Genomic DNA, 20,005 nt, shown 5'->3' with positions numbered 1-20,005 from the left:
CCATCCCACCAGTGACGGGATCTTTGTGTGTCATGAGGCAGAAGGCGCAGGCAATACTCTGTTCATTTAAGGTGTACATTTATTGAATGTGCATGCAGGTCCCCTGCCACCCAGCAGTATCACCCACGGCACAATATCAAGCCAATCCAGACTACAATTGTGCCACAGTAAGAGAGAAGGAAAATCTGCACACAAAGCAGATATCCCAAGAAGTTAAGCCAAGACCCTAAGTGTATATCACTGATGATAAGATATTTTACAATAAAGAAATTAAGTATGCGGAAGATTTTCTAGAAAATTATTTACCCATTTTAAAGTTTAGAGACCAGAGTGGGGGATGAGGAAAATAGCACACATTGGCCATGTTTGGATCCAGTGCTACATCAGGGCTTCCTTCTTTGTGAACAAGCTGCAGCAAGTCTTGCTATCCCTTGCCACCCACCCAAACTCCCACACAGCCAAGAGTAGGACTTTAACAGTGTTTACTTTCAATTTTTTAAAAAAATATTCTTTACTGAAATATAAAAAGTAATGTGTATATAATTTAGGGTCGCCAAAAACTTTATTATTTTGAAGAAAAGAAAAGAAAAGCAGCTCAACAGCTTTCCCAGTTTGTGTCCAGATTTTCACTTTTTGAAATATGACAACCCTAATATAATTGTAAGTTTCTCTGAGTCTCAGCTTGTTATTGCATCTCAACTGGGGATTGTAGTTTACACTAATTATGATTGGTTTAAACAAGCCAGCTTCATAATGCATGGTTTGAAGGTGGCTTGTGAAACTGATCAAAGTTACTGATCCCTGCTTCAGGTGCAAGGACAAGCTGAGATTCAGGGATTCCCAACCATGCAGCAGTAGGTAGGTAGGTTGTGAATGCAAGGCTCACTATGGCTTGTTCACATAGCACTAAATCATGGTTTAGTGCTGTAAAAGAATCAATTTATTTCCTGCTTTGCCAGTTCTGTCCTTTCTTTTTGGTGCCTCTTGCTTAAAGGGAAAGGACTTTTTAAAGATGTGAGCAGAATGGCAACTCCTGTTCAGTCAGTGCCTTGCCTTGAATTTGCTCCATCACCACCTACCCTCCATCTTGGTAAAGCAGAGCCATTTGGAATTAGTTACTGCTCTATGGGGGCAGAGAAGAACCTCCATGCCAGCACATTGGCACCAGCTACAAAGAGAACCTGAATTTAAAAAGAAAAGGGGGGAAGTAAGAAAATGTTTTTATAACCTGCCCAATGTGCACTGATTTAAAATATGTTGTAGGGTTTGTGGAAGGTTACTTTCAAAATTGCTGGTGTTGCAAGAACTTCATAACAAGCCATCACTGCTTAAACTTCTTTTAGCCAATTTCCCCTCTACATGGTTTTCAGAAAGAAACCAACCCCAGAACCTGATTTATGTCATTGTTTACTTTAGAACATGTTGAACAGGGTGCAGCTACAGTTCGTTATTCTAGCACATTTTTTCAGGTATTGCTTCTTTCACTGTAGAATAAAAACTGTCTGGCCTACATGTTAGTCCCCACCAGTGGAACATGCTATATATGGAAACTAGCTTTTATATGACCAGATCACTTTCACAGCTGTAACTAGTGTTTTAACTGAGCTCCTTGGCACTGGGCATTTAAGATCAGTTTCAGAAATCAATATTAGGGCCTTGGAACAAGTGTGCCCTCAACATGCTTCATTAGCTGGGGCTAGGTATTTCTTTCTACTTTCATAAACAGGTTGGCCAAGGAAAAGGATATCTTCAAATATTTGATTTGTGCTTTTCCATAGCCAACATCTAGGGCTAGAGGAGTGTGTCTTGAACCCAGCACCTCTGTATCACAGATACAATTATATGGTTCCTCTTTACTTAATACCAGGAAGAACTATGTTCATTCATATAGCTCTGCTGTATTCACAGCAGTTCAATCTGATAGTTTTCTACTTTAAGCATACAGAGTGATGTCAAATGAGAATGAATTGTGATCGTTCAGTGTGTGCACTATGTGTTCAGCAGCTGCCTTGTATAATGTGCACAATAGAAAGAATCCATCTTTGGATTTTGCTGATTCATGTTTGCTCAGAAGCAATGTGGAATATCTGAGATTCTTTGGGGATTCATTTCAGATTTCCTCAGCCTTATAACTTGGAGTGGAAATGTCAAAGTTTGCATTAATGTTTTCTTGGGCGCTCAACATAATGTCAGGTAGAAGTCAGTAAATATATTTTAGTGGAGATTACATAAAGTATATTGCCATTTATTGTTAACTTTGAAAGAGAAGGAAATTAACTAAAGAAAACATTTCAATCAAACCTGAGCTGTTTTATCAAAATAAAACATCCTAGGGGTATGGGATAGTTGGTAGAAATTTTAAAGCTAGGATTTTTAAAACATGTAAATATTTTATTACAAACATTTTCAAAAGACACTGCCTGTGTTGATATTTTCCCAATTTATATATAAGGCTTTTTTTAAAAAGGGGGCTCTTATTCCTTCTTTTAAAAATAAATAAATTTGCATTTGTAGACCAGATTCTTTTTCCTTAGCACTCTGCTTATTGCATTATGTTTTGTAAGAATTTTAGTTAGGATAACAATTGTGATTCCATCTGACATTTGCAGGACAGAATTTCATATTCATTTATTTTTCTCCACTAGACAGTTTTGTTCTGTACTGTAACTGGAATGCTAAGCATCTTAAAATGGAACTTTAAAGCCTATATCTTTTAGGAAAATATCCATTGTCAATTTAAAGTAATGTAATTCAGCTGAAAAATGACTCCATTTACCATTCCCCATGAGAGTTTGTTTATGGTAAGTATTAAAAAGCTTTAGTGATAGTTTTAAATTTTCAGCCACTGCATTTTCTGCAGTTAAAATTAGAGCAGAATGATGCACTGTTCAACCAAGGTCAGAAGCAGGCTACTAATCTGATCATTTTCACGTAACTGGTTTTCCTACTATATGCCGAGGAGACGGTTGCATGGAACAGGGCTATCATTCTTTCTTTTTTCCTAGCATGGCTCATGTGCCCTACATCATGACCAGAAATTCAGCAGGTTTGACTTTTCCTACTATACAGGTGCAGTCATAAGAAACCATCATATTTCTCTCTGTCATATCACACTTACATTGTTTGTTTGTATGCTCTCCATACTGATTCTTGCCAAATGGCCTCAAGGCAGCACTAAAATACAATAAAAACAAGAAGAAGAAACTGGAAACAAAAGCAGCAGATAAAATAGAGCTGAGCTCCTTTGGGAGGAAGGGCAGGATATAATTTTAATAAATAAATAAGTAGCCCAAATGAAAACGGTATAAAAGAACCTTCAGTGCCATTGAAGTTCATTTAAGGGTTTAAGGAAGAGGATATGTTTTTTACTTGTGCATAAAAGACAGTAAAAAAAGCACCAAGTGAACACGTCTAGGGGAGGAAGTGTTCCGTAATTTGAGCATCATCACTGAAAAAAGTCTTCTTTGGTAGCAACCCAGTTTATCCACAAGAGTAGATAAACCTCAAGAAGAATCTCTGAAACAAATAGATGGGCAGGTCCATGTGGGAAGGCAGTCCTTCAGATAACCCACTATCAATACCTTCGGATAACCCTCTATCAATACCAATCAAGACCAAAACCAGCACTTTGAATTGACCCTGGAAATAGAGAAGCAGTGAAAATGTTTTACACTGGAGTGATTTGCGTGACAAGGTCCCCAAGACACCACCCCAATAAAATACAAGTTAAACATTATTTTTGTTTAAGGTTTTTGGCATAATTTTGGCCACAACTTTATTAAATTACAAGCAATGTAATTTGAAGTAATCTGCCAATAACCCTCTTTCCCTCTCTCTGGTCGTTTACTTTCAGAGCAGGTGAAAAGGGAGAGGTGCTGGATTGCATGCATGCTGGGTGTATGTGTATGTAAGGTGGGGGTATGGTCTGTATGTGTGGTGGATGCAGTGAGCATGTGCAAGAACAACAAATTGTGTTCAGTGGCTACTTTGGCTATGTTCACTGCTGGCATGTGAATATCATAGGACTGTCCAAATTTGAATGTGACTCTCTGGCCAAAAAGTTAGTAGCTTCTTGGTTAAGGCAATTGTTAAATTGCATTTTATGTAGTAAGGTAAAGGTAAAAGGACCCCTGACCATTAGGTCCAGTCGTGGCCGACTCTGGGGTTGCGGCGCTCATCTCACTCTATTGGCTGAGGGAGCCGGCGTACAGCTTCCAGGTCGTGTGGCCAGCAGGACTAAGCTGTTTCTGGCGAACCAGAGCAGCGCACGGAAATGCCGTTTACCTTCCCGCCAGAGCGGTACCTATTTATCTACTTGCACTTTGACATGCTTTCGAACTGCTAGGTTGGCAGGAGCAGGGACCAAGCAATGGGAGCTCACCCCGTTGCGGGGATTCAAACTGGCGACCTTCTGATCGGCAAGTCCTAGGCTCTGTGGTTTCACCCACAGCGCCACCCACGTCCCATTTTATGTAGTAGGCAACAAATAAATGCAATCAATAATAGAATAAAATGCATAAAGACCAGTTGGCAGCCTGTGAAGGTTATTTGCTTGCTGCTACTCCTCTGGAAGCCCAAAATGTTTTATGGGTGTGCAGAATGATAACCCTTTCCTAGATCTCTCATATGGAACACAGAGCGGGTACTGAAAATTCACTGGAACAAATTTGGGGATTCCTCCTTGGATGAAAGACCTGAGGGAAAGTGTTTTCATTTGAGATATGCAAATTAGATGAAACATACGCTCAGGTACAAGAAATAACAAATCAGTTAAACTATCAACAAAGCAAATTGTATGCATTTCAAGCTGCACTCTTCAGGAATACTTAAATAGATGTATAAATAAATGCAGTGCTTGCTCCGCTGATTCTGTTAATGAATGCTACTTTTAATGTCTTGATTTGGGGTTTTATATTATATTTCTCTTTCCTTTCTAAGTAGCTTGATTATTTATTTGAAATGGAGAAAGGGATAGAAGTATTAAAATGATAACTACACATTATATTAAGTACATGATTTAACTGGACATTGTGTTTGTTTAACAAAAGCAGTTGTGATTTGGCTTAGGACTGTAGTACACAGGGAGATGAGATTTAACCCCTTTCATCCTTGCAGCATTATCCTGCAAAAATATAACCACATAAAATAATAATAATAATAATAATAATAATAATAATAATAATAATAATAATAATAATAATTTATTTATACCCCGCCCATCTGGCTGAGTTTCCCCAGCCACTCTGGGCGGCTAACAGATTCTAACAGATTAGAATGGGTATCCCTCCAGATCATATTATTCTGTATAGATATTGTGTAATATATTATTTAAGGTATGCTTAAACAGACATGCATGCTGCTAAAATGTGAGCATTCTTGCATATAATTTTTTGGGATGCATTAGCTTTTTGAGACATACATTGCCCTCTAGATCTCCATGCAAGTAACTGAGAAATCCTTTTTATTTGCTTGATTTCTTTTAGCTGTACTGGAAATGTTGAACCTTGGGCAGCATGTTGCCACCCAACTAATAAAGGGAAAGCAATTTCATTTCCTGGCTAGCTATCTGGTTTCTAAAGAGACAGCAGAGTGATTTTTTCCCCCCAGCTTCCAGTTTCAGCTAAATATCTTCATTTTTCTGCTTTCCATTCAAAGCTGGGAACATTTTTAATTATATCCGGCACTAATCACTGTCAACAGAGTATCTCCAAGTGAATAAAGCAGGTGCATGTCTTTTCAGAAGAAGAAAAAGTTATTATAAACCACTTCTGAATTAAAAACTTCCTTTTGAATACATTTACATTTTTCCCCTTTAGTCTTAATCATTATTTCTGTATTGATCTGTACTATGCAAACAAATTTAAGTCCTAGCCACTTACACCTATTTCAATCCTGAATGTAAAAATGCAGGAAATAGTTTCTTGCAAATATTATATAGGAATGTCATTCTTCCCTTATATTTGGTAACAGAAGCCGCTACCAAATAGCTGTTCCCTATGGGTCAAATTACATGTGACATTTAATCATGTGAAAGCTGTCCCTGAGGCTTATGGTTCTTTGCTGAAGTCTATGTCAGACATTCAAATGGGAAGAAGGAGTGCTTATCTCTCTTGCTTTTTCTTCTCAAAATTCCACCCACTCCTTTTTTTTGCCTGGGGTGGGGAGCAATACCATATGAATAACAGACTAAGCATCATATATAATATGAGGGGTTTTCTTTCTTTTTTTAACCGAGTAACTGACCACTGCATCAATTGAAGAGTATAAATTGGTGACTGGGGGTGGCCGCCGAGACCACATAACACCGGTCTTGAAAGACCTACATTGGCTCCCAGTGAGTTTCCGAGCACAATTCAAAGTGTTGGTGTTGACCTTTAAAGCCCTAAACGGCCTCAGCCCAGTATACCTGAAGGAGCGTATCCACACCCATTGTTCTGCCCAGACGCTGAGGTCCAGCGCCGAGGGCCTTCTGGCGGTTCCCTCATTGCGAGAAGCAAAGCTACAGGGAACCAGGCAGAGGGTCTTATTGGTAGTGGCGCCCGCCCTGTGGAATGCCCTCCCATCAGATGTCAAAGAGATAAACAACTAACTGACATTCAGAAGACATCTGAAGGCAGCCCTGTTCAGGGAGTTTTTAATGTGTGACATCTTAGTGTATTTTTGGTCTTTGTGGAAGCCGCCCACAGTGGCTGGGGAAACCCAGACAGATGGGCAGGGTACAAATAATAAATTATTATTATTATTATTAAGCATTTATAGTTATTTATTGCAAGCTAGCTCAGACTAAGAATCCTAGTAACCTCTAGTCAGGAAAATAATTGCTGGGTATAGGAGACAACCGGGACGCGGGTGGCGCTGTGGGTAAAACCTCAGTGCCTAGGACTTGCCAATCGCATGGTCGGCGGTTCGAATCCCCGCGGCGGGGTGAGCTCCCGTTGTTCGGTCCCAGCTCCTGCCCACCTAGCAGTTCGAAAGCACCCTTAAGTGCAAGTAGATAAATAGGTACCGCTTTGTAGCGGGAAGGTAAACGGCGTTTCCGTGTGCTGCGCTGGTGCTGGCTCGCCAGAGCAGCTTCGTCACGCTGGCCACGTGACCGGGAAGTGTCTTAGGACAGCGCTGGCTCCCGGCCTCTAGAGTGAGATGAGCGCACAACCCTAGAGTCGGACACGACTAGCCCGTACGGGCAGGGGTACCTTTACCTTTACCTTTATAGGAGACAACAGAGGGAAATTAACGTTTATGTTTGTAAGGGAGACAAGTTCATTGCATGTTGACGTCATGTTGTTCAAGACCATGTTTATTGCTTGTCTGGTGCAGTTTATTGAAAGATACTAACAAGGATGGGGAACCTTTTTCAGCCCGAAGGCCATATTGCCTTCTGGATATTGTTCTGGGGGCTACATGAGAATACACCAAGAAACCTGACCTTGAGCATAGATTTATTCCATTCAACTTTCAGTTCTCAACTTGGGTTCCAGGGAGCAGAGTCTCTGCTTCTTTCTGAATACTGTTTCTGTTTTAAGAAATTCATGTTGCGGATATCAGTCCACAACAAAGGAAGGGTGAAATATTTGTGCAAATAAACCAATAACAATAACAAATAATTCCACCCTCATTCTATCATAGTCCTGGTTACCCAGTTCTGTTCTTCCATGAAAATGTCGATGAATCACAAATTTGTTTTGACACATCTGTTTAATACAATACCTCCCTGAAAACTGGAATAGGGTTGCTCGATGTTATAACTGCTGATGTCAGCTACTTTCCATACATTTTGTTTGTGTGTGTGTGTGTTGGAGGAGGGTCATTTTATAAGCAGATAGAACAACATCCTTTAAAAAGGCAAATCTAATGCAACTATTTTGAAGTGTGTTTACATTTCAATGAGGGTTTTTTAAGCATATATTGTGAATTCCAGAAGAATGGTTTCAAACAAGGCAGATTCCACTTATTGTACAGCATTTTAATAGTTTTACTGGAACTTAGCCCAAAGTAAAAACTTGAGGACTGTTTCTAATTGGTTGGCAGAAAGTTGCTAAGACAAGCTTTGGCTTTATGAATCCAAACACAAAGTTGGTGCTGATCCAATTCCTATTTTAAATTCCCCCTCTTTCTCTCTCTCTCACGCACATACACATATTGCTATTTTTTATTTAATTTCTTATCAAAATAATCCTTGAAAAAGTGCTAGATGTGTTTGCAATCCTAGATCATTTACAGATGTTCGGATCTTATTACATTTTCCCTTTGACAATTGTGCAGCTCAGCTTCATTCTTCTCAGTTCCTAGAAAGCTTTAAGTTTCGTGGTACTTTATCCTGCCCAGCTCAATTTTTCTGCCAAGCTGTTTACATTTTGATTTGAGATGATCTGGTAGTTCACTGTGTAAATATGAAAGCAGCACTAGTCACTATCACCCTTTGCCTGAGATTGCCTTTCAGCAATGCTCTACTGCCACCTAGAAGTCAAATGTTAGACTGCACCTTAATTCCATACTATGCAACTTCATTTCCCAAGGCTGTGTACAAAATCACCTATGCCAACAATAGTTTTCACTGACTGTATCTGTCTGAAGACAACGAATACACTAGCATTGACAGTATTCTGATTTATGCTAGATATTGACTTCATCAGTTTGGTAGCTAATTCAACAAATTATTTGCCTTATTCGGGTAGTTGCACAACTGAAGAGGAAGAGCAATGTAGTGCAAATAAATCCTTGACATAATGCACTGTTTTGAGAGAATGTTCTGAAAACCACCTGGTTGACAACTGACCTCGCATTTTAACAAAACCCTATCACCATAGGCAATAGCCCTCTTCTCCCTTCAAGGCACAGTCAGTGTGCACCGTTGGCCCAACTGTGATGCACTGTTCAGTGTCTGTGGCTTTCTTCCCTTCATCTCTCGCCAAGCCACTGTCTCCAACTGTCTCAAACGATTGTTGACTCCCTATAGCAGCAGCAAGCCAGGCTCTCTAGGAAGAAACATTCACATAAGCACTTATCATCTTGAAAGGGAATCCTTTCTTGGAATCCAGAGTTGTCTTTTTGAGGGTACAACAATTGTATTTAACAAAATGCAATTTTTCAAGTGCTCCTTGGAGCATTAGTAGGATGGTATTTAATTATACATTATCAGCTTTAAAACTCTGGGGCACAATCCAACCAGAGTCCCATTTATATCTCGCATTGGTTTATATCACATAGGCTTGACCATGCATTTAGCTTTCCCATTGAATGCAATGGAGATTACATGCTTAACTTGGACTGGATCATGCCCTTATCGTCCACCCTTTTTCAATAAAGTTTAAGTAAATGCTGTTTCACATTGATTGGCAGACCACCACAATGCTTCATCACAAATTGCTTTTGAATCTCACTTTCTCAGTTTAAGAGAAACCGTTTTCCATGTGGCAGGCAGGTGCTACTGCCTGGTAATATTAAAGCTGTGGACAGAGGCCATGATTGCAGCCATGATACATTCACACTAATAATTTCCTGCTTGTTTGTAATGGTCAGTGTCTCTCTGGTGGGTAGGCATCACCCATCACTAATGGTGTTTGAATGTTTTGTTACCTCTACAATATCAAAAATCATTTATAGAATCTCAGTGGCAATAGCAGTAAAAGCTATGCACTTCAGAATAGCTACTGCTAACCCTTGCTGATCATTTCCTTTTTAAATGCAGCATATTACTTTATTTGATGAAGTGTGTACTTTAGAATAGTGGTAAACAGTAAAATGAGGAGCAGTCCATTGTTTAATCCACACTGAAGGATGATGAGAAGTGAAATGCTTTGCTGAGAGTGTTTGTCTTCAAATACATGTTATGCATTATCACATTTTCAGTAACAATAATAATAATAATTCGTACCCCACCCATCTGACTGGGTTACCCCAACAGCTTAATTTGTGTAAATGGTAATGGTAAAGGACCTCTGAACAATTAAGTCCAGTCAACGGCGACTTTGGGATGCGGCCCTGATCTTCTTTCAGGCCGAGGGAGCTGGCGTTTGTCTACAGACAGCTTTCTGGGTCATGTGGCCAGCATGACTAAATCACTTCTGGCACAACGGAGCACTGTGTCAAAAGCCAGAGCGCATGGAAAGGCCGTTTACCTTCCAGGTGCAGTGGTACCTATTTATCTACTCACACTGGTATGCTTTGGAACTGCTAGGTTGGAATGAGGTGGGACAGAGCAACTGGAGCTTAGCCTGTTGTGCAGATTCAAACTGCCAACCTTGCGATCAGGAAGTCCAAGAGGCTCAGTCGTTTAGACCACAGCGCCACCTGTGTCCCCATTTGTGTAGTTTTTATAGTCAGGGCATCCAGGTCAGTTTGGACTTCTAGACCGGGTCCTAGATTTCTGATTGTTAGAAGTTTTGAGTGAAAACATGTTTGTTATTGGTTATGATGTCCTCATCCATTAAATTGCTAGACAGAGAGTACAGAGATTTTTTTTTTAAAAAAAAGACTGGCTATGACGACAGACTTAAAGTGTAATTAAAGACAGGACACACTGGAGGCAAATGAAGCAAGGGAAAGGGACTTTTCATCTTGTCAGAATTCTGTTACTAAAATTTAGAAATATGAACCCAATTAGGGCTAAAAAGATTTTTGAAATGGAAAATGATTTAAAAATTAAAATTTTTAATAATGTTAACAGTTGAAATATTCTTCCATTTTTTTCAAGTAAAATTCAAACTTTCTTATGTGCTCTACCAAGACATATGGGCCTCTATATAATCCTGTTAATCAGAGCATTTAAAACTTAATCTCAAAAGGCCATATGCTGCAGAGGACCCAGTGATTTATGTCTGTGCACTCTGGCCTGAAATAAAAACCAGCAGTGCTAAATACTGTAGTGTTATCTTCTGACAAATGACTGCGGTTTTGACTTCTTCAGATAAGAGGGCTGAGTTGGGAGAAGGGAGACTGTTGCTGTATACATTGATTCTACCTCAAAAGTTCAAAGGTCATTAATTATGCTGCCTCAGCTCAAAGAAGCAGCTCCTCCCATCACAAGAATTTGAGTGGCTGTGTTTATACCACCACATGGAAGTCCCAGTTCACACACCTGACAATACCAGCTGGTTCATATGCTCATGCAATAGTTGTGCGTGTGAAGCCCAACATGTTTTGAGAGTCAACGGGTCTTCTCCTGGCCTGTCCTATGTAATAGCCCCAGGGAGAAGAATCAAATGTTATTTTTCACCCTATCACATCAGAACTATCAGCACATCCCGCTGAGGTTTCAGCTGGAGTCCACTTCTCTCTGGCAAGCTTGACAGTAAGCTTTCATAAGTGCTGCTATTACCATCACCACATGGCGTAGATCAGACATAGGCAAACTCGGCCCTCCAGGTGTTTGGGGACTACAACTCCCACCATCCCTAGCTAACAGGACCAGTGGTGAGGGATGATGGGAGTTGTAGTCCCAAAACATCTGGAGGGCTGAGTTTGCCTATGCCTGGCTTAGACTATTCTCCCAAATCCAGTCAGCTCCACTGCTGCTGACTTTTACTCCAGACCAAGTAGCTAGTTCCTGGCTACTCTACACACGTAATCAGGAATCAGTACCATTAAGATATTTGTGTGTTCGTATGATAATTGTGTTCGTATGTTAGCTTAGGTTTCTAATCCTGGCTACAGAATAGAACATGAAAAACATGGTCACCATGATTCTCAATAACAAAGGGTGCAAGTCGGGTGCAGTTCCTTGATAAGAACTTCTCACAGTTTTTAAACAAAATATTAGCAGTGGGGTAGGGATTGGATTGGCCCATTGTAATGGTTTAGCCCTCCCCATGTCATTTTCCTGATACCGTATTTTTCGCTCTATGAGACGCACTTTTCCCCTCCAAAAAAGTAAGGGGAAATGTGTGTGTGTGTTATAGAGCGAATGCTGGCTCCATGGCTTCAGGGATAGCTGCCCAAAGCCTCCAGAGCACAGCGGGAGATTGTTAGAGGATCACTGTGCCTCAGTTTGCATATTGTTTTGGAAAGTGCAAATTTGATAGTTTCAGCTTTAAATGTGTACTGAATCAAATTTCTTCTCCGACTATAGTAGAAGCCTGAATATTATAGTTAAACACCTTCCTAATTTCCTCTTTTTTTTCTGTTCCCTCCCACCCCTCACTCTTTCAGTGTGGAAACAGTAAATGATGGACAGTTTCACAGTGTGGAGTTGGTAATGTTGAACCAAACACTGAATTTGGTTGTGGATAAAGGAGCTCCCAAGAGTCTTGGCAAAATGCAGAAACAGCCTGTAGTTGATGAAGATACTCCACTCTACATTGGAGGTAAGTTCAGTTTTTGACAGTGTGTTACTGAGAATCAAACCAGATGTAACAATGGAAGAGCCACAATTGCATATATATTTTTCTAAATGATAGATGCAACTGTAGGGAACAATTTGAATCAGGGCTGAAGTGCTGGGGGGAATTATTTTTCCAGTTCAAATTACCTTGCCAGAACAGGTATTTTTCCCATAAGGAAAAGTATAGTTCCAGGGGGACAATTCAGATTTGGAAAATGGCACAGGCAAAAGGGTTAAAACTGCTTCTTTGTGCCACAGTCCCTATCCCAATCAACCTTTTACCCCAACTGGCAGCTTCATTTACCTTTTTTTTAAAAAAAAAGAAATAAATAAATGCAAAAATCTGTTCCTGGGGGTACTTGTCTAATCTCTCTTGGGAGGGAGCTCCACAAGCTTGGGCTGAGCACTATTTTGAACCTGGACCTATTAGTTTAACCATTGTAATTTGTTTTGTTTGTAAATAAGGTATTTATGTATATTTGAGAATCCAATATGACTTATACTTTGGAATAAGATACAAAACAATCATGCTTAAGAAATGATGGAACAGGAGGGGTGTAAACCAGAATATAATGTACATTGAGAACTACTACTATTCACTTACCTAATTCCCCAGTGTGACCATCCCATTTCATTGACACATATTTCTCAGAATACCTTGAAGATGCTGAAGTATTCCCTAAAGTGTTTTGCTATGTTCCTTGCAGGCATCCCTACATCCACGGGGCTGTCTTCGCTGCGGCAGGGCACAGAGAGGACAACCAGCGGTTTCCACGGGTGCATTCATGATGTCCGCATTAATAATGAACTGCAAGATTTCAAAGATCTACCACATCAGTCAGTAGGGGTCCTTCCTGGCTGCAAGTCCTGTAACATTTGCAAACATGGCATCTGTCGCTCTATTGAGAAGACAAGTGTTGTCTGCGAGTGTCATCCAGGCTGGACTGGATCACTCTGTGACCAAGAAGTTAAAGATCCCTGCCACAACAGCAAGTAAGGGTGCTTCCAGACTGTTGCTATTTTCAGGTGGGATTCAATCACATATAAGCAAATCCAGGTTGTGTAATTAAGGTTGATTTAGCACTATTTCGCAACAAACCTCCTAAAATAGGATTTTTTGCAATAGGTAAAGGAGCAGGGAGATGCACTAAGAAAACATTTTCCTCTCATGTAAAAATCAGAATGAATGCTGAATAAATATCTGACATTGTCTGGTCTCTAGACAATGCATCCAAACTAGGGGAAATGATTGATAAATAGGTTGCCTGGAAGTAACCTAAGTTTCCCTCTGTGTTGAATGGAAAACAGGGCAGGGGGAATGGGATATTTATGCACCAGTCAACAAACATGCTGAGAAAATGTGTGGGAGCCTGTGCCTGTCTCCCCCTCCCACCCCACAATAGTATGTTTTATGGAGAGCGAGTTAAATTTCAGATTATTTCTCATCTGTATATTTAGAACTGTGGATTTAAAATATGAGTCACACAAACAACTACTGTTCTTTCTGGTTTCTAAATCTCCATAGAATCTCCTTGTGCTGCTTGCTGTGGACTAAGTGCTACTCATACATGCATGTTTTTCGCAACCAGCTCACAATGCCAGCTCACATTTTTTCCATTTAATCTGGATTAATCCTTTCCATGAAAAATCCAATAAGTTAAAAAAAAGGAAAGAATGCCAACGACTCATTCGTGATATCAAGCCTCATTTGCAAGCCACAGAATCTACACTTTGGGGATGTTGACATTTATTGTACAGCATTTATCTGAGGCTTTTATGCACCACTTTTCACCATCTGATCCCAAAACAGTTTCTAAATAGAAAAGCATCACAGAATAAAACATCATAATTTACAATTAAACCGTTCATAAAAATCAACCTACAATTTCTGTAAGCTCTTTGTTCAGTTTGTGGTAGATTCAAATTAGCTTTCTCTCTTTTTCTTCTTTCCTCCAAGATGCCTCCATGGTAAATGCATAGCCACCACCTCTGGTTACACATGTAAGTGTGTAGAAGGTTACATGGGCATGTATTGCGACAGAAAGAACGATTCCTCCAGCTCCTGCAGAGGTCTGAAATGTAGCCATGGGCAGTGTAAGATCTCAGCACACGGGGAGCCCTCTTGTGAATGTGATCCAAATTACAGTGGAGAGCGTTGTGATAGAGGTTGGTATAATTGAAACTTGTGTGCTATGTGCTTTGCCCTTACCTGTTTTGTTCATTAACACCTGAGTATAAGTGAAAAGAGTTCTGCAGATTTTTCTCTATTCCAGAGTCGATTACCATGTTAATACTGTATTTCACATAGTGAGATGGCAAACTTTTAAAAAAGATGCAACACATCTTGGGTGGTTCGACTGATAGCAACTTGCTTTCTAGGGTCCACTTAGTACCAACAGTAGGATCCGTTTCTTTCATACATTTAAATGTATGAACATATGATCAAATGGCAGGCACATGAAGAATCTGTGGGAGTGTTCTCATCTCTCCCAGCCAACCTATGCCACTCAGTACATGCAGTTATCTCCAAGCTATCACTGTCTTGAAATCTCTGGAGGGCCAGAGGTTATCTGCTCCTGGTCGACACTGACTGCCAGCACCTCTCCATGGTTTCAGATAGGGGCCTTTCCCAGGCCTACCTGGAGTAGGGAATCTGGGAACTTTTGCATGGAAAGTATGTGGACTACCATTGATCTATGACTTATCCCTAAACATGTGTCCAATCACTGATGTGTCCAATTATCAACTCATGACTAGGATGGCAGTCTCCAAAGTTCATCAGCAAACTCTTTTTCTCAGTTTGTTGCAATTTGGTAAAGATTTTAATGAAGAAAATAATTTACTGTAGCCAGGAAATAAACAGGAAGAACCTCCGGCATGCAGCTAGTAGTAGCTTTCTACCTAAAAGAGAGCAACATAGCTCTCCTACATGCCTTCTGTCTCAAAGAACTAGTTGGATAAGTCCCAATGCCAATAAGTACACATGGTTCAGTGCATGATTAATCCAAATAAAATAGTCATCTGGTCTCTTAAAATATAGGAGATAAAGTTATGATAGTCCTGCACAGAAAAAGGGAAGAGGCACTGATACAAAACCCACCCAATGATGGGGTATGAGATGCGGTATGATTCTGGTTCTTCTGTGCTAGCAGATTTATGCTGGGCAGGAAATGGGTGGTATGTTCAGAAGACCTCCCACCCCCCAAGTACCGTTGCTTACCTGTATGAGATACTTGGTTCTTATATCCCGCGTTGCAGCAATGGACCTGAGATTTCTGTTGGGGACTTTTATCTAGATCCACAGTTCCCTGGTGGATAATGTACACATGGACACGAGTATTTAGGTGTATGGGTTCAAATAGGCCATAACTTGATCCGGCGAAGGGCGAGAGAGGAGTTCTCCCTGGCCACACTGCAGTGTAAATTACCTGCGGCCACACCTCCCACCCGTGCTGATTGGTCAGCAGGGCCACCCCTGGGTGGGACCCTAGCCAGCGATGCAGCCCAGATGGCAACAAGTAAGGCATCAATCTCCACCCCCCGTCGGATCACTGCAGGGGCCCCAATGGCTGCAACGCCACCCACCAGAAAAGGCGAATGGACTCGCTGCATGTTGGGCTGTGATTTGATGCAGAATCCCATCTTCTACTGTGACAATGTGTGGAATTCAAAGTAGTGTTGTGGGAACTGCTGTCATAGATATATAGAACCAGCATATCTTCAAAATATTCTGGTATTAAGTGCACTTTGTAGCAATCTGATCTCGGCATAAGCCAAGGATAGGGTTGTGGTTTGGATTCATGTTCTGGATGATCAGACAAATGATAAGATTTCTGAAAGCATGTATTTGTTTGTTCTAGCAGAGAATCAGTGCCAAGGAGAGATTATCCGCGAATTCATTCGGAAGCAACAAGGTTCGATTGCATGCGTCTCCCTGGTCAAAGTGCCTCGTGTGGAATGTCATGGCAGTTGTGGGAATGATCAGTGCTGCATTGCCCTCAGGAGCAAAAGGCGGAAATATGGCTTCCAGTGTGTGGATGGCTCCTCCTTCACAGAAGAGCTAGAGAGGCATGTGGAATGTGGCTGTGCAAAGTGTTTATAAACAGCTGATCCACCTCTTTGCCCCTTTGTATCGACTCAGATGTGCTATCAAAAACAGGACCTATTTACTTTTAAGTGAAGAAGAGAATATTAAGTATATTGTAAAATAAGCAAAAAATAGAAGTTATTTTTATTATGAAAAGTGACTATTTTCATCTTTTATTATATAAAGTATCTGACTGTTTTGGGTATATGTATCATATAGTGAGTTATTTTTACTATGGATTTTTTTTTTACAGTTGTAAAAAAGAAAATTGGGGAAAAATTATTCCGAACCTAAACACAGGGAATAATAACAGAGTATAGTTGATAAGCTTTGCACGATGGCCAGACGTAAAGGTAATAAAGAGATTGCCACAGAAATCACAAAACAAGTCTTTGAAAGGTTCTGGATAGATACACATCTAGGAGCTATAGCTCTCAGGCCCCCTTCCTATCCAGGCATGCTTCGTTAATAGCCCTTTTGGTTGATCATGGAAATGTTGGTTGTGTTTATCACTATTGTGGATCTGCTTGACTCCATTGCCAAAAAAAAAAAGCACACCACAATGTTGCCGTGGCTTGAGCCTTACGCACAGATATTATGCACATATTAATGCAATGGTGATAGTAACATGGTGTTTTGTCTTCTACGTATGATTAATTCCCACACTGTGGTTTTTGTAATTTGTAGCATGGCCACTCTTGCAAAAGCAAAATGAAATGAAGGCTTTTTTTAAAAAAAGTAACAGATGAAAAGTAAGCACTGTGTAACACCTCATCAACAGTAGACGAGATAATCCTGGTACCTGGCACAGCCTTCCCTGGCCATCCAGCACATGGAACAGCAATACCTTGACTCCCATTCTGCATGCGCAGACTATTGCGCATTCTTACGCAAGGGAAGGGCCATAAGGAAATCTCCTGTGGAGGTGACACCCTCTACCTCCAGATGACTTTATGTTTTAGTTTGCAATGCAAAAGATGCACTGAAAGATGCCTTACCAGACTATGACAATCCTTTTTTTTTCATCCCCACATCCTTACTATAGGAGTATTTCACTTACTCCAAGGGTTCTGCCACAGTGCCAATTAAGTAGACACAAATATATTGTTCATGGAAGTTGGTTTCTGCACATGCTGAATATAAAACTACAAAGTAATGCAGATGACAAATCCTTCTTTAGATTTGAGTCTATCCTACGTAGCCTGAAACATCCTCATGGCAGCTGATTCATACAGCAGTGTGTGGAATGTCTCAACATATAGATTGCATCCATACCACTGCTAGACATTTTAATGGGCTAGCAGTGGCCCACATGGTAAGTCACTCTACATGTTACAGCTGCCATGTGGAGCAGCCACTGTAAGGAGGCTCTTTTACACAGTTTTGACAAGGCAGTCATAACACAGAGACCAATCTTTGTAAAGGGAAATGTTAACAGAACAAGACAAAGTCCTATTTGCTGACCACCTTAAATGCCTTTGACATTTTGTATACCCACGTCTGGCTTATTTTCTCAAGTCCTTCCCCCCCCTTCCTTGCTTGGATGTGTATTAAGAACAACCTGTAATTCCAAGGAATTATTGATGAGACAAAGTGGAATATTCAAAAGTGCCTGAGAGAGCTAGTACTCCACGTTCAGGTTTGATCCTGAAATCCTGGCAAGATCCCCTGAACATGGGATCAAGTCTCTTCACAGCAAAGGATAGCCATATTTATCGGGAACAATGTTTGTCTTTAAAAACAACCATGGGAGTGAATCCCACTAATGACCAGTGCAGCCTCTCCAAACAGAACAGATTTGTATCATGCTACAAGCATTTTACTCCTTTTTCAGATTTCAGGAGTCTGAAAATGCTTAGGAGTCTTTATTATAATTACAGTCTTCTGAAAGCCACAATAGTTTGTTCAGATTTCCTTATGGATTCTCAGGATAATTTCAGACAGGAGGGAAATGACTGATACAATAGTTGCCTTTCAGAATAAATAGTAGTGCATGGAGCCTGCAATCAGTGAAACGTAAAACAATCACTAGTTACTTTGCCAAGAACTGATTGAAATAATACAGTTCAGGAGCTGGTGGGGGAGAAAATGCCGCTATGGAGAGTGGGGGTTGTAATTTTGAGCACAATATGTGATGCTAGAAGCAGCTGGAATTTATAATGTAGAAATGTACCACAATCTGCAGAGACCAAAAGTTTGCAAAAGCAAATGCAACAACACTCTCTTGTGTGAACAAGACTTTGGCACAAGTATCCTTTTCTTAATGATTTATTCTTTTTCATGGCATCTGCTATCCAAGAAGCTATTGCCTCTGTTGCTGAGAATGAAAATCCAGCCAGAATAGCCCATTCATAGAGTTGTAATGCTACCAAAGGCTATACACTGCCAAGAAGAAAGTGGGGAAATAATTGTATTAAGATTTAACAAAGTAAAGAAAGGAGGTACAATTTTCATAAGTGTCTTCTTTAAGTACACAAGGTAAAAAAAGCCATCAATGTTTTGTGAAATAATTTCAAGAATGTTTCCAAAATTGACAGGCTGAGGAAGAACTAGCCACAGTAGAGTGAGGCTGGCAGTGTTCCATCAGTACATATTTGGACTATGTGGTGATTTAGAAGAAAGGACACTTTATTTGTTTTCTACCAGTGGGCAGTTTATACTGTGCTGTGTTTCACCTGATATGATATGGAATCTTTTGTTTTGTTTCTAAGTGCCAAAAGGTCTATGAAGTTAGTTTTAAAAGTGTTAATTAGATCTCTTTAAACTGCCTAAATGACGGTACATTTTGGCTATTGTAAATGGAACACAGTAGCTTACTTTAAAAAAAATTAATATAAAGAAAGATGCTAACCCTATAAAAATTGTACATTGGCAATGTGGGTTGCTATGAATTTTGTGTATTTTACTAGATTGTCCTATTGTGATGTATTAAATTTAAGTAAATTGTTGGGTTATGGACAAATGTACCTTGTTCTGTGTTGCTATGCAAGTTATTTTTCTATCCACTAGGTGCACATTTTCACCAGTACTATACTTGCTTTAATTGAGTGAGCGCCTCTGGTAGCTGCCCATCTAGCTACACAGTTCACGGAATTCATTGTAGCACATCCAATAGTGGACAAAGCATATGTGGATGAACATATGGAAGAAGGTGTTGCTTAATATACACAGGTCCCAAGCCATTTAGAGCAGGGGTAGGCAACCTAAGGCCCATGGGCCACAAGTGGCCCACAGGGGTTCTTTAACTGGCCCCCAAACCGAGCCGCTCACTGCGCTAAACCGGCACAGTGTGGGGACTCACTTCTCTGGCGCTGAAAATCATGTCTGCACAGACGCAGACACTGGAATCTTGGGCGCTTGCACAATCTGACCCACAGAGGGATCTCACAGAGGGAGTGAACCAGCCCAGGCGAGGTAAACATTGCTGACCCCTGATTTAGAGCTTTAAGGGTAACACAAGCATCTTGGGTTTACCCCGGAAACAACCTGGCAACCAGTGCAAATTTAACAAGGCAGGCATGATTTGATCACTTAAATCAACATGAAGAAAATAAATAGGTAGAAATAAGACTCCAGCTACAAAACGGAGTGCACAAAGA

General features: G+C 40.4%; 1 protein-coding gene and 1 long non-coding RNA gene across 3 annotated transcripts in view; one reads left to right on the top strand and one right to left on the bottom strand.

Annotated features, from left to right (window-relative positions):
• LOC309363150 overlaps nt 1-6,581 on the bottom strand; it is a 413,995-nt gene extending 407,414 nt beyond the window's left edge. Inside the window, exon 1 of the long non-coding RNA XR_014165278.1 lies at nt 6,445-6,581. This is a non-coding gene — a long non-coding RNA (uncharacterized lncRNA). The remainder of the gene's footprint in view (nt 1-6,444) is intronic.
• SLIT3 (slit guidance ligand 3) overlaps nt 1-19,368 on the top strand; it is a 396,000-nt gene extending 376,632 nt beyond the window's left edge. The window contains exons 33-36 of one of the 2 annotated variants that reach the window (XM_081899114.1): nt 12,148-12,302; nt 13,027-13,312; nt 14,277-14,485; nt 16,183-19,368. In XM_081899114.1, coding sequence (XP_081755240.1) covers nt 12,148-12,302; nt 13,027-13,312; nt 14,277-14,485; nt 16,183-16,421 — 889 coding nt within the window. In that variant the 3' untranslated portion in view covers nt 16,422-19,368. Of the gene's footprint in view, nt 1-12,147; nt 12,303-13,026; nt 13,313-14,276; nt 14,486-16,179 lie in introns of both variants that reach the window. The other variant, XM_081899113.1, reaches the window with a different exon arrangement.
• Nucleotides 19,369-20,005: the final 637 nt, after the last annotated feature.

This window comes from Podarcis melisellensis (genome assembly GCF_964234715.1).
Source record: "Podarcis melisellensis genome assembly, chromosome: 2".
Lineage (NCBI taxonomy): Eukaryota > Metazoa > Chordata > Lepidosauria > Squamata > Lacertidae > Podarcis > Podarcis melisellensis.
Note: the sequence above shows the minus strand (reverse complement) of the source record. Positions and strands in the feature narration are given on the sequence as shown.